Source organism: Theobroma cacao, chromosome 6 (assembly GCF_000208745.1).
Source record: "Theobroma cacao cultivar B97-61/B2 chromosome 6, Criollo_cocoa_genome_V2, whole genome shotgun sequence".
NCBI classification, from domain to species: domain Eukaryota; kingdom Viridiplantae; phylum Streptophyta; class Magnoliopsida; order Malvales; family Malvaceae; genus Theobroma; species Theobroma cacao.
This window is the reverse complement of record NC_030855.1, coordinates 1,429,542-1,443,159: the sequence shown is the minus strand read 5'-3', so window position 1 is coordinate 1,443,159 and position 13,618 is coordinate 1,429,542. Positions and strand designations below refer to the sequence as shown.

General features: G+C 37.4%; 2 protein-coding genes across 3 annotated transcripts in view; one reads left to right on the top strand and one right to left on the bottom strand.

Annotated features, from left to right (window-relative positions):
• On the top strand, positions 1,604-5,793 carry LOC18595189 (receptor-like protein kinase). The gene is made up of 2 exons (XM_018123155.1): positions 1,604-5,194; positions 5,282-5,793. The coding sequence occupies exons 1-2, from the start codon at positions 2,209-2,211 to the stop codon at positions 5,626-5,628; spliced, it is 3,333 nt and encodes a 1,110-aa protein (XP_017978644.1). The 5' UTR covers positions 1,604-2,208; the 3' UTR covers positions 5,629-5,793.
• The window catches only part of LOC18595188 (exocyst complex component EXO84B), a 24,805-nt gene continuing 16,768 nt past the window's right edge, over positions 5,582-13,618 (bottom strand). Inside the window, exon 5 of one of the 2 annotated variants that reach the window (XM_007023023.2) lies at positions 5,582-6,020. In XM_007023023.2, coding sequence (XP_007023085.2) covers positions 5,853-6,020 — 168 coding nt within the window. In that variant the 3' untranslated portion in view covers positions 5,582-5,852. The remainder of the gene's footprint in view (positions 6,021-13,618) is intronic. The other variant, XM_018123158.1, reaches the window with a different exon arrangement.

Genomic DNA, 13,618 nt, shown 5'->3' with positions numbered 1-13,618 from the left:
TTTACAAATATTAAAATATAGTCGGACTCAATGTGAAGTGTGAAACTGTTGACTGATGAGAGCAAAGCGAAAGCATTTATTGAGTTTTAGATTTAATTAATTAAATTTGTAAATATAGCGCGCCAAACACGCATCCATAAGAAAGCATTTATTGAGCTTTTCAGTTGAAGTGGACTGCCGTGAAATTGTCCAGTCTCTGCCCTCACAGTCCAGCCTCCTCGCTCTTTCCATTGTTCCCTTTTAAGAAGGAGAAAGCAAGAAGAGTCTTGGTCTTCTCTGGCCCACTCCCACATCAACAACAAGGCAACAAGAAGGGACAATCTCCAACGAATTAAAATTTAATTAGTCTTCCTCTTCTCTGGTCTTTATTTAACAATCAACGTTTTTAAAATTGTTTTGCATTCTTGAGCACTTCTTTCTAAAAAAACCAATAATTATCTAAATCTTTTACTTTTCAAAAAACTATATTTACATGATATATGAAATTTCTCATCTATTCATACTTTATTTTTTTTTTATTTTTTCTCTTTTTAAAGTTATTTTTTGTATATAATTTGTATATATCTTGTAAATTATAAAAACAAAATAAAATAAGCACAATGACTAGTTTTGAATATGTATAATCAATAACGGACTTAGGATTTTAGATTTAGAGAACGAAGATAATGTTTATAAAATAGTTCTATTAAAAATTTAATATTTGTAAAGACAATTATAAATTTTTTTAAAAAATAAAAATAAAATTTTTTATAAATTTTTAAAACTTTGGGGGCAAGAGCCCCTACTAGGCCCTCCCTTTGCCTCTGTGTGTAATGCACCAGAAATGTAAATAAGCATTCAGTATATAAGAATGTATTTTAATGTTTTTAAAATAATGCATAATTACATATCAATTGATTTTTTTTTACGAACATAACAATAAAAATCAGTAAATACATAAATTATAAATTTAATATAAAAATAATTATGAATTCAAATATTAAATATATTTAATTTAAATGGGTAAGAATTTAGAGGAGTGGGAGTCAATGTGAATGGGACAATGCAAAACCGGGGTTTTATAGTTGGGAAGTGTAAAGTGTGAAACTGTTGACTGATGAAAGCCAAAGCCAAAGCCAAAGTATTTATTTAATTTTAGATTTAATTTATTAAATTAAATAATAAAGCACGCCAAGCACTCATTTCCCTTTTGTTTTTATTACTAAATAAATAAAAGAGGTTTTGAGTTGGAAGTGGAGTCGTCCCACTCCCCATTCTTCCTCTGCCCTACTGCTCTCACATCCACGCTAAGGGACAATTTCCCAAGCCTTAAATTAATTAATTAATTAATTAATTAATCAACCATGAATTTTACCTAATTCTTTTTTATAATTTTAATTTGCTTCATGTGACATTATTTTCTTAATTAACATGTTTTGGATATTTTTTTTCCTTAATTGATATTTTATTTTATTTACACATAAGTTAAATAAAATAAAATAAAATAAAATATTAGTGGTTGTAAATCATTTAATGGATAAATTCAAGGTCGTTATTATGGCAGTTAAAAGGTATAAATCAATACAAAAATCATGGTGCTGATGATTGCACTAAAACCATTCCTTTTCAAGCTTACGAGGCTGAGAGATAATAAAGGAAATGTCTCAGAAAGAAAGGGGGAAAAGGGTAGGTGATGTCTGTGAGTAAGTAAAACATGAAATGGAAGACAGGGGAAAGTCAAGTTACTGTCCCTCGAGGGAAGCATTTGAATTGGAAATGGTACCACATACTCTGACATGTCCTTATCATTTCCATTCATTCCTTCATTCTCCTTTCTCACTTTGTTTTTTTTGTTCCCAAAGCAAAATTACGAAGCAGCTTCTGTAACTTTTTAACTAAATACCTGCATTCCCACCTGTTGCAGAAACCACGTTCAAAATGGTAGAATTTGGATTCACACCCATCACCCAAATCAACCGTCTCTATTTATATTCATTACCAAATCACCACAAGAACCTGGGTTTTCTTCTTTTCTTCTTGTACTTGTTCATTCTCCTCTCCCTCTCTCTCTCTCTCTCTCAGAGGGAGGGTTACTGGGTTACTTCCAAGTAATGCTTGCTGGGGTGTTTTCAGCTTTCATCAACTTGCAGTCTTGAGCTTGAACTAGCAAGGTGGAACTGGAAGGTAACAATCTCTCCTGTTGTTAAGAGTTAAGAGTTTAGGAAAAAAATGATCAGTAATAAGTTTCTCCTGTTATTGTTGTTATGCTGCTGCTTTTCAATACAAAACAGTTGTACTGTTTTTGGGTTGAATTCTGATGGGGAAGCTCTCTTGTCTCTACTCTCCCACTGGTCATCCGTGCCTCCTTCCATAACCTCCACCTGGAATGCTTCTCACCCAAATCCATGCAAATGGGTTGGGATTGCTTGTGACAATTCCAACCATGTCCTCACTCTTAACCTCACCGGTTTTGCCATTTCAGGCCAACTGGGTCCTCAGATTGCTGGCTTGAGCCGATTGAGCACCCTTGATTTGAGCAGTAATAATTTCTCTGGTGCCATACCCTCAGGTTTGGCCAACTGCACTTCCCTTATTCATTTGGATTTGTCCGCAAATGGGTTTACTGGATCCATTCCTGATAGCTTCAACTACTTGCAAAAGTTGAGCTTCCTAAACTTGTATTCTAATTCCTTGAGCGGTGCAATACCAGAATCATTGTTTCAACTTACATGTTTAGAGTCTGTGTATTTGAATGATAACAACTTAAGTGGTTTCATTCCTATGAATGTTGGCAACTTGAGTAAGGTTGTGGTTCTCTATTTATTTAATAATAGGTTGTCGGGTACCATTCCTGAGTCTTTAGGGAATTGTACTAAACTGCAAGAACTTTATTTGGGTGGGAATCAGTTGGTGGGAGTTTTGCCCCACAGTCTTAACAATCTTCAAAACCTCATCTATTTATATGTCAGCCTAAACAAGCTCCAGGGCGTCATTCCCTTAGGTTCCAGCAACTGCAAGAATTTGAGTATTTTGGATTTGTCATTCAACAGCTTTAGTGGGGGTCTTCCACCAGGGTTAGCCAATTGTAGTAGCTTGATAGAGTTGGTTGCTGTGCATAGTAACTTAACAGGTGTTATTCCCTCTTCCTTAGGCTTACTGGATCAGCTAGTGAAACTTGACCTTTCTGAAAATCGTTTGTCTGGGAAAATTCCACCTGAACTTGGGAAATGCAAGTCTCTGCAAAGACTGCTATTGTATGACAACCAACTCGAGGGGGAAATTCCGAATGAATTGGGTATGCTAAGTGAATTGCATGACCTTGAACTGTTTATCAATCATTTGACTGGTGAGATTCCAATTAGCATTTGGAGGATTTCAAGCCTAGAGTATCTCCTTGTATATAGTAACAATCTTACTGGGGAGTTGCCTTCAATGATCACTGAGCTCAAGCTACTGAAAAACATTTCATTATATGACAACCAGTTCTTTGGGGTCATACCTCAAAATCTGGGAATCAATGCTAGCTTACAGCGGTTGGATTTCACAAAAAACAAGTTCACTGGTGCAATTCCTCCAAATCTTTGCTCTCGGAAGAAACTTAGGGTGCTTGATTTGGGTCAAAATCAGCTTCATGGTAGCGTAACTGCTGATATTGGAGGCTGTAAAACTCTCTGGAGATTGATCCTTAAGCAGAATAATCTCACGGGTGTGCTCCCAGTATTTGCAGAAAATCCAAATCTTGCACACATGGACATCAGTGAAAATAAGATCACTGGTGCAGTTCCGTCGAGCTTGGGGAACTGTAGAAATCTCACTTCCATAAATTTGTCCATGAATCAGCTCACAGGATTAATACCTTCAGAGTTAGGAAATCTGGCAGATCTTCGGACTCTCTATATTTCCCACAACCTTTTAGAAGGTTCTTTGCCATCTCAGTTGTCAAATTGCAGCAAATTGGAAACGTTTGATGTGAGTTTCAATTCACTGAATGGTTCAGTTCCGCATGCTTTTACAAGCTGGAAACATTTGACCACTCTGCTTTTAAGCGAAAATCATTTTACTGGAGGCATTCCATCTTTCTTGTCAGAATTTGAAATGCTTTCAGAGCTACAGCTCGGTGGAAATCCCTTTGGTGGCAAGATTCCCTCATCTATTGGAGCAATGAAGAATTTGATTTACGCCTTAAATCTCAGCGGTAATGGATTGACTGGTGAAATTCCTTCAGAGCTAGGAAATTTGTTCAAGCTCGTCAGTTTGGATATTTCTCATAATAATCTGACAGGAACTTTAACAGTTCTTGATGGAATGGATTCCTTGGTTGACGTTAACATTTCTTACAATCACTTCACTGGCCCAATACCAGGAACACTGATGACTTTTGTGAACTCATCTCCATCATCTTTCGTGGGCGATCCCGGCTTATGCATCAATTGTCAACCATCAGGTGCATCAGGCAGCAGGACTTGCCCCGGAAACAACTATCTTAATCCTTGTAATAATCGAATGAGGAGTCAGAAGGGTCTTAGCAAAGTGGAAGTTGCAATGATAGCCCTTGGTTCCTCTCTGGTCGTGGTAGCGCTTCTTCTTGTGGTTTTGATGTTCGTTTTCTTCAGAAAAAGAAAGCAAGAACTCGGGGCCCATGCCGAAGAAGGCCCATCTGCCTTACTCAACAAAGTGATGGATGCTACTGAGAATCTCAATGACAGGTATATGATTGGCAGAGGGGCACATGGAGTTGTATTTAGGGCATCACTGAGTCCAGGGAATGATTTTGCTGTTAAAAGGATTATGCTGACAAAGCATAAACGTGGAAACCTAAGTATGGCCAGAGAGATTCAAACCATAGGGAAAGTTAAGCACCGAAACCTGGTCAGGTTGGAAGACTTTTGGTTAAGAAAAGATTATGGTTTAATCTTATACAGGTACTTGCCGAATGGGAGCCTTCATGACGTTTTACATGCAATTAATCCTGCACGAATCCTGGACTGGAGTGTCCGCTATAGGATTGCAGTTGGAACGGCGCATGGATTAGAATATCTCCATTATGACTGTGATCCTGCTATAGTTCATCGAGACATCAAGCCGGAGAACATCCTCCTGGACTCCGACATGGAGCCTCATATCTCTGATTTCGGAATTGCTAAGCTTCTGGATCAGTCTGCTGCTTCAGAACCATCTACCTCACTTGTGGGCACTATTGGATACATTGCTCCAGGTAATTCTTCCTCTGCAAAACCTTGGTAAATTACCATTTTTTCTCTTTTATTCGTAAAGCTTACTAAAATTACATGGCTTTTGACAGAGAATGCATTTACAACTACCCGGAGCAAGGAGTCGGATGTGTATAGCTATGGGGTTGTTTTGCTTGAGCTGATAACCAGAAAGAGGGCATTGGATCCAGCATTCAAGGGAGAGACAGATATTGTGGGGTGGGTTAGGTCTGTTTGGAGCCACACAGAAGATATAAATAGGATTGCTGATTCAGGCCTGATGGATGAGTTTACTGAATCAGAGATCAGGTATCAGGTCATTGATGTGCTTTTGGTAGCTTTGAGATGTACTGAAAAGGAACCAAGCAAAAGACCTACAATGAGAGGTGTAGTGACGCAACTGTTAAACTCAAATATCACTGAGAGAAGCAAACATTAGCTTAGGTTTCTTGAGTGTAGCCAGCAGCATAAATTTTGTAGCCTGGTTTTCTGCCATTTTATGGGCATTCAATGTCATTATTTTTCTACTTAAATCTTTTTCTCCTACCATATTTGAACAACACTTTCATAAGTTTAATTGAATCATGCATGCAAGCTTTTTATTCCCTTGCTGTCCTAACTCATCACCTTAAGCTTTTTATGCCTGTTGTAAACCAAGTGGACCTAAAGTCCTCGGTCCATCCTCAATATCATCCCAAAAGCTTTGATCTTCTGTAGCCATATGATGACAGTTTCAGTAAGTCGCATCAATAGCAATGTAGCAAATCTTTCCCTTCCTACAAACATATCTGCTGCCAGGCTAGCCATCCTGTTTAGTTTTGCAAAGAGTTCCTGAATTGTAAAAACATATCATGACAACGTGGTCAGAATTCTCAAACCACATAGCATAGAGAAAATTAAAGTAAAATATCACATAAAAAAATTGAGTGAAAGCCCATTAAACACCAAAAACCTATGCTGTAAATAGAAAGCAAAGAATAATATATAAACAGGTAGAATGAGCATGCATGAGACTCCAAGCATCCATGCATTAACAATTACCTCATAATTTTGTTAACCCAAAACCAAGTAAAAAACATGAAGATTATATGGTTTTTTTTAAAAGGAGCTCCCAAGACTTCTCCCTCATTCACTAGGATCAAAATTGCAGAAGAAACTGGCTAATAAACACATACACATTAACTTAAAGGAAACACATATGGAACTTTTAGAAACTCCAAGAGACCCTAGACTAGATTAAATTACCAAGGCCCTTATAAAAACAAAATTACAGCAGAAGACGGTTTTGCCCAGCTTGAAAACTTTCAACTTACATATTAAAAACATAAAACAAAAATAAGAACTCATGCCTAAATCAAGTACTAAAGACAAATCAACTATTAATCAAGGAAGAAATCTAAATCTGAGGTGTGAAATAAGAATTATAACCTTACAAACAAGATACTATGAGATGTTAAAAGCGAAGACAATGGTAAAAGTAAAACACACCTGTTCAAACTAGGTGGTTTTGAGCCACAAACAACAATTAAAGGAAACAATATTCCAACTCCCAAGAGAACCAGGTATAATGACATATGTATAAAAGAATGATAAAATCACCTGAAATATTAAAGATGGAAACCACTCCACCTCATCTTCAGTACCATCCATATTAATGTACATCTCTGCAGTAAGATGGCTATCACCCTCTTCCGTGAAAATGAGATCTAGGGCATGTTGTTGACAAAATGTATTCTTTAGTCTCTCAACTGAACTCACAAAGCGCCTCTTCCATTCTCGTTGCTCAGGATGACGGTTTTGCCTATCTGAAGTTCTTCTACAGTGGTCATCCTTGTAACTAGCCTGATTTGGGGAAAGCTTCATGGCTGCACGTGGGAGAAGTTCGTCTGCCAATAATGATGCATTTGCTAGCAAAGCAATTTGTTGGGCCTCAGTCTCAGCCATTTGCACAATTTTATTTCCAGTACCTTCAAAGTTTGCATCTTCAGCCATTGAACCAGGTAATGCTTTTATGAGCATGTTTACATATGAGTAAAACACCTGAAACAACCCTTCCAGTGTTTGCCCTCCCAACTGCATGCTTAACAGTGGTCCCACATCCTCAAAAAACTCCTATAAGTGCAAGCAGAAAAGACATCACAATGAGTCAAAGGATATAATGCCATTACATAACAAAATGAACAAAGAGAGATGCATAAAACATCAATCTACAAACAAACGCCATCCACAGTCTCCTATGTGCTATGTCCAATCTCCATCAATGATCTTACAAACAAATGCCATCCACCTCTAATTTTTCTTCACAGATGAAGAACTAGAATTTCTATGGCTAAAACCCACTTATCCTACTCTTTTCCATATTTCAACCTATTTAATCTAACCAAAACCATTCCATAAAGCCCCATCAACACTAGTGAGCTCCATAAGCCCAAAGGATCCCCACACCATTGGAGAACACAAATTTGGAAGAGTGAATTTGAATAGATGAAATGCCAAAAGATTTATGAGTGAAAAGACTAAGTGGGACCAACTAAAAAAGGCACCCTGAATATTTAAACAAAAGTAGTTTCAAAACCTGCAGAACCAAAGAAAAGTATGATAAATTAGGTATCAAATTACTAGTATCTTAACCACAAGATTCGCCTTGCAATTTGGAATCCAATTATCAGGCTAAAGAACCACTTTAAGAAAAGTTATTCCCTTCATCCATGATTTATCAAAAAGAGAAGGCAGATAACAAGATCAAATTCAAAAAAAAAAAAAAGCACAAACAGGTCAGTCAGATATGCATGGACAAGTATACACACATAACAAAGACAAGATACATTTATATTAAATTAACTGTTCACCTGGACCATTGAATTGAATCAATGAGCACTACTTGTTAGTTTATGCTGAAATGCTGTTGTATTACCAAGGGATGCACTAGAGGGCCAGCCAGATTGACGAGTACCAACTGGGGATATGTTAGCACCCAATCATCAGCAGCAGCCAGAACTGCAGTGCTTTCTTCAATTCTTTTCAGATTAGCATCAAGTGCTTGCTCAACACTAGGCCTAAAGAGTTTCAAGAGCACAGGACAAAGTGCCAAGCCATGAGCTTCCAACAGTGAGCAATGACCTAAAGCTATCTGAACACACTCTGCAGCTGCCCTTAGACCACCAGCAGCTGCTGAAGAAGCCAATGCATGTCTTTTTAACAAGATGGGCAAAAGCCTCCGTTTGCTTCAGTGCCCACATTACAAGCTCCGAAGTATAAGCTGGTTCCTTACCAAAAATAGCCAAGGAATCACTAGCAGCTTGAGCAATAGCAGAGAACACCAACTATGAAAGGGCAGCACTATATGCTCCTCCATATGAGGTGCTTGATGGGCGAAGGCTAAGCATGTTATATTGATATCTTTGGAAGTGTGCATTAAGGAGCAAAGTATGAGCACGTGGTCCATCACCTAGCTTTTTAAGAGCCAATATTGATGCATGAAGTTCAGCACCGCGTGTAGAAGGTTGACAAGCAGCTTCAGCGAGTTGGTCAGCCAACTTTTGGTTGCGCTCTATAATAGCAGTCTCCAGAGATGTAAGTGCCAAAGAACTCAATGAATTTGTTTCCTTTGCTTCAGCAACTGCACGTTCTCCTTCATCAAGGGCTGCCAGAGCTTCATCTACTCTCTTCTTAGCTAACAAAACATCCAGGAGATCAGGGAATTCAGCTGACCATTTCTCTAGATCTGAAGATTCACTATCTTCAATATCCAATAAGCCATTAGCAGTACGGCCTTCAGAAGCTTTGGGGGACAATGAATCTATATGAACTCCCTCGGCCAAACCATGAATTAATGTTGCCTGCATCGAAAGCAGATTTCTTATAGACGAAAGCTCTACTTCTAAATCGGATATCTCTTTAGACGTGCTGCAAGAATGAAGCCCACGTCTTAAAATCCAAAATCCATCCAATTTTTAAACAAGGACAGCAGCTTTCTAAAGACTAATATCATCAATAACAAGTAAATTTATCAACACCCCATCCCCATTCCCTTCTGGGGGCAACAACAAAGAAGTTTTACTTTCAACACCTCTACCCTTAGGCCTTTGAGTTCAAGGACAGGCCCCACCCCTTAAGGTAGGGGAATTGCAGGCCAACGTACAACTCCCCAACCCCACTTGGATCCTGAAGTTTCACACCTCTACAACTTCTACAAATGTAACCAAATTACTGGTCTCTTAATACTGAGAACACATAAAGATCCACATAAATTCTTCAGAAAAGAAAAAAACTTATTAGTTGCTAGATGCAACAAACATTCAAACACCTCTACGCTTAGGCCTTTGAGTTCAAGGACAGGCCCCACCCTTTAAGGAAGGGGAATTGCAGGCCAAGGTACAAGTCCCCAACCCCGATTGGATCCTGAAGTTTCACATCTCTACAACTTCTATGAATGTAACCAAATTACTGGTCTCTTAATACTGAGAACACATAAAGATCTACATAAATTCTTCAGATTAAAAAAAAAAAAAACTAATTAGTTGCTAGATGCAACAAACATTAAAACACTGTTTTCAATACCTCTTTCTAGTAATCCCAATAAAATCAATGGCAACCTCTACATCTATAAACTGCATCCCTTCGAAAAAAAATAAAGAGTATAAAATGAAGTGTCCACAATGGGCACCGAATTTCAGCTAACAGAACAATTTTCAGGACGAGAGAGAGAGAGAGAGAGAGAGAGAGAGTAATAAAAACAAATGACAATGCTNAAAACAATGATTCTCATTTAACCAACAGAAAACAACATAATATAGCAAATAATGAGAAGAAAAAAGTCTGGAAAACTTTCTTCATACAGACAGACCCAACAGAATTGATAAAGCTTCAAACTTGATTTAGCATATAATTTCTTTTTTTTTTTAAAAAAAAGAGGCTGCAGACTACATAAATTCATTTAAAACATAGTTCCTACACATTGTGTTTAAAGTTAGTATTAGGCCATTACCATGTAGGCACCTCCAGCAACCCCTAGAAAAATGAAATCCATGTGAAAACAATATCTCTATAGTCTAAGTTTTAACAAACTGAAATCCATGTGCTCACTTCTAAAGCACATACCTCTTGTGGAATTACACTTCTATCTGTCCTTTGATGTGTGGTTCTTAGACCTATGGAATTCTATCAAATTCCATGGCATTAAGTAGGATTTCAAAACAAATGGTAGGGTGCTAGAAAACAACCTTTCTGTTTCCAATTTCCAGTTTTCTAGTAAATTTACATTTTTGTATATTTTTGATCCAGCCTAGCAAGCATACAACACATCAGGCGCATATACAGTCCAGACCAGGATACTCACACCAGATAACTCAATAATACTTTCCATCATTTTTCTCACAATTAAAATGCATAGAAAACCAGCTGAAGCTGCAATAATGGAGTGACTTTATCATATACGCAAAGGACTTCACTCCTCTGCACTCAATCCAGGGAGTACTTCTGCAAAGGTTTTACTATTACTTTGCTCAGCCAGTCTTTGGCCCAAACTCTAAAGCTTAAGATTTAAAGTTCTGTCTGGTTGTTACTTTTGCTACTAGCTTTATTGCTTCAACTAACAAAGCAATAAGTGCATTTGGATTCAAAAGCAACCAATATGTTTGAAGAATTAAAACAAAAATTTAATTTTCATAGATAACATAAATGCATGATCCTTTCATTCCTTAAGGAAAATTATGTTTGAACAACATTACATTTGAGCCATTTGTTCACTTTCAATCAAACAAAATTATGCCTTGCACTTTTTGCTTCAACTTTGTAGAAAATTTTGGGGAAGTAATACACACACAAGAAAAGCAAGTAGCAAAACAAGATAAAGCCCGCATGATTTATCAACCAACAGTTTTTTGCTTCATGTGAAGCACATAGAATTTCTGATTTCGACGTTGTTGGGAAGGACATTTTTCTTTTTTTTCACACGATGTAGCGAGACGAATCCTTAATTGAAATGCAATAAGCAAGAATCAGATGATATTGGGTCAATATGTATTGAGCTCACACTTGAAGGATCAAGGAATTGAAGAACTGAATAAGTGGCTTCACTGAACAGAGTGATCAGGTTAAAGAAGAAAGCCACAGGAAAAAGACCCCAGACGCACCGTTTCAATAATAATGGGGTAAGAAGAAAAGAAGGAGGCCTGTACGCAGCGTTTCAATAAGAGTCAAAAGCTTCAGAACTACACCGTTTTATGTACAATTTATTTTCAAAATTTAGTTAGTGTAATGATTAGTTAGTTAAGCATTTAATAGCTTAGTCTTCTTTCAGCTTAAGGTTAAACTTCTGCATATAAACTTTGTAAAGATTTTTTCCCTATCTGGTAATGAGAATATCCCATTCTCTCATCATCCTCCGTCGCTCTCTCATCTTTTCTGACATGGTATCAGAGCTGGGCACAAAATTCCTGCAAATAGTACTCTTCAGCTAGTGATCGGACAGCATCTATAGCAGAGATCTCTTGTCATATTATCATCAGCATTCCTCTCTTAGTAAGGTTTCTGATAATCAACTTTACTCAAGCTCATTTGTTCTTTTGATTTTCATTGCTTCTCAACTTGATCTGTCAATCTACAAAACACTATGTCTGAATCTGGATCGAATGAGTCAAGGTCTCAAACCATGGTCAAACACAAATCTCACCAACAAGAGATCCCCAATCGCCATATTTTATTCATCATACAGACCATCCAGGTTCTATAGTGATTAACCCCAAGCTGACCACAAGCAACTATGTTACTTGGAGTAGGTCTTTCCAGTTAGCTCTTTCTGTTAGAAACAAAATGGGCTTCATCAATGGAACCATAGTCAAACCAGACATTTCAGATCCTTTGCTCTCCCCTTGGATCCGTGTAACAACCTAATAGTGGCTTAGCTATTGGATTCAATTTCACCACCTATAGCATCAACAGTTTTCTACATGGACACTACCTTAGAAATCTAGGCTACACTGAAACAAATCTTTGCACAGCCTAATGACACTAGGATATGCAATCTGTAATACACTCTTGGCAACATAACACAAGGTTCACGACCAGTGGATACATATTTCATTGAACTAAAGGGGGTATGGGAGGAGTTAAGAAGCTTCAGACCCTTACCACATTGTGAGTGTGAAAATTGCAATCCAAACTGCTTCAAGAAGTATTCTGAACAGCATAAAAAAGACATGGTTTTCAGGTTTTTGAATGGCTTGAACAAATCCTTTTCTGTTGTGAGATCCCAAATAATTCTCATGGATCCTATTCCAACTCTTGACAAAGTATACAATCTAGTTCTGAGGGAGGAAGCACAGAGAAGCATGCTTTTTCGAACACAACCAACTCTTGAAACAGCTGCAATGTACACTGCAGCAGAAGGAAAGAAGAAAGTTAAGAAGTACATAGTTTGTAATCATTGTGGAAAGAAGGGACATGTAAAGGAGAAGTGCTACAGGCTGATTGGATTTTCAGAGGACTTCAAATTCACCAAAGGGAAGAACAATGTCAGAAAAGGAAAAGCAGCTGTAAACAATGTCTTTACATTGACTGACTCATCAACTGGAGAGAGTCAATTTGACAAGTAAGAAGAGTCTGGAGGGAATTCATCCATGTCTCAAATGTCCATCATCAAGTAGCAAGTAAGGAGACTAATGGAGCTCTTAAGTGAGAATGGTTTAACAGATTCTGATGGTAAGAACTTTTCATCAAACACTTTGCAGAGAAACCCTTCCTTGATCAACTCAGCCTTTGCAGGTATTATTTCAGGCCATTTATGTTTTAACACAATCAATAACATGCCATTTAATTTTAGAAATGTTAATGTTGACATGATAAAATCAAATTTCTAGATTATGGACTCAGGAGCATCAGATCATATTGCTTATTCTCTAAACAAGTTTATTTCAGCTAGGCCTGTTACTAATAGTTTTGTTCAGCTGCCTAATAACAAAAGAGCAATTGTAACACATGTAGGAGTTGTCAAATTAACATCACTGTTGACTCTAAAAAATGTCTTTTGTGTTCCAAGTTTTAGATTCAATCTAGTCTCAGTAGGACAACTCACTAGAACAAAAAATACCTCTGTTCTCTTTATTGACAAATATTGTGTCGTTCAGGACACTCATTCATGGACAGTGATTGGGGTAGCTAGGACCTTTTCAGGATTGTATGCCATGGAACCTAAGAAAGATGAGCAAGAATTGTCAAATTATTCCTTTGATAAACTTGTCAAGTTGCCTTTCAATTTGTCAGTTAATGCCTGTAGTACAGGACATAAAGCTTTTGATTTATGTCATTTCAGACTTGGTCATGCTCCTTGTGAAAAATTGAATATTATACATCAACAACGTGCAAATGTTAAGTGTTCAAATCAATTACTTTGTGAAATTCGCCCTTTGGCAAAACAAAGAAAGTTGCCT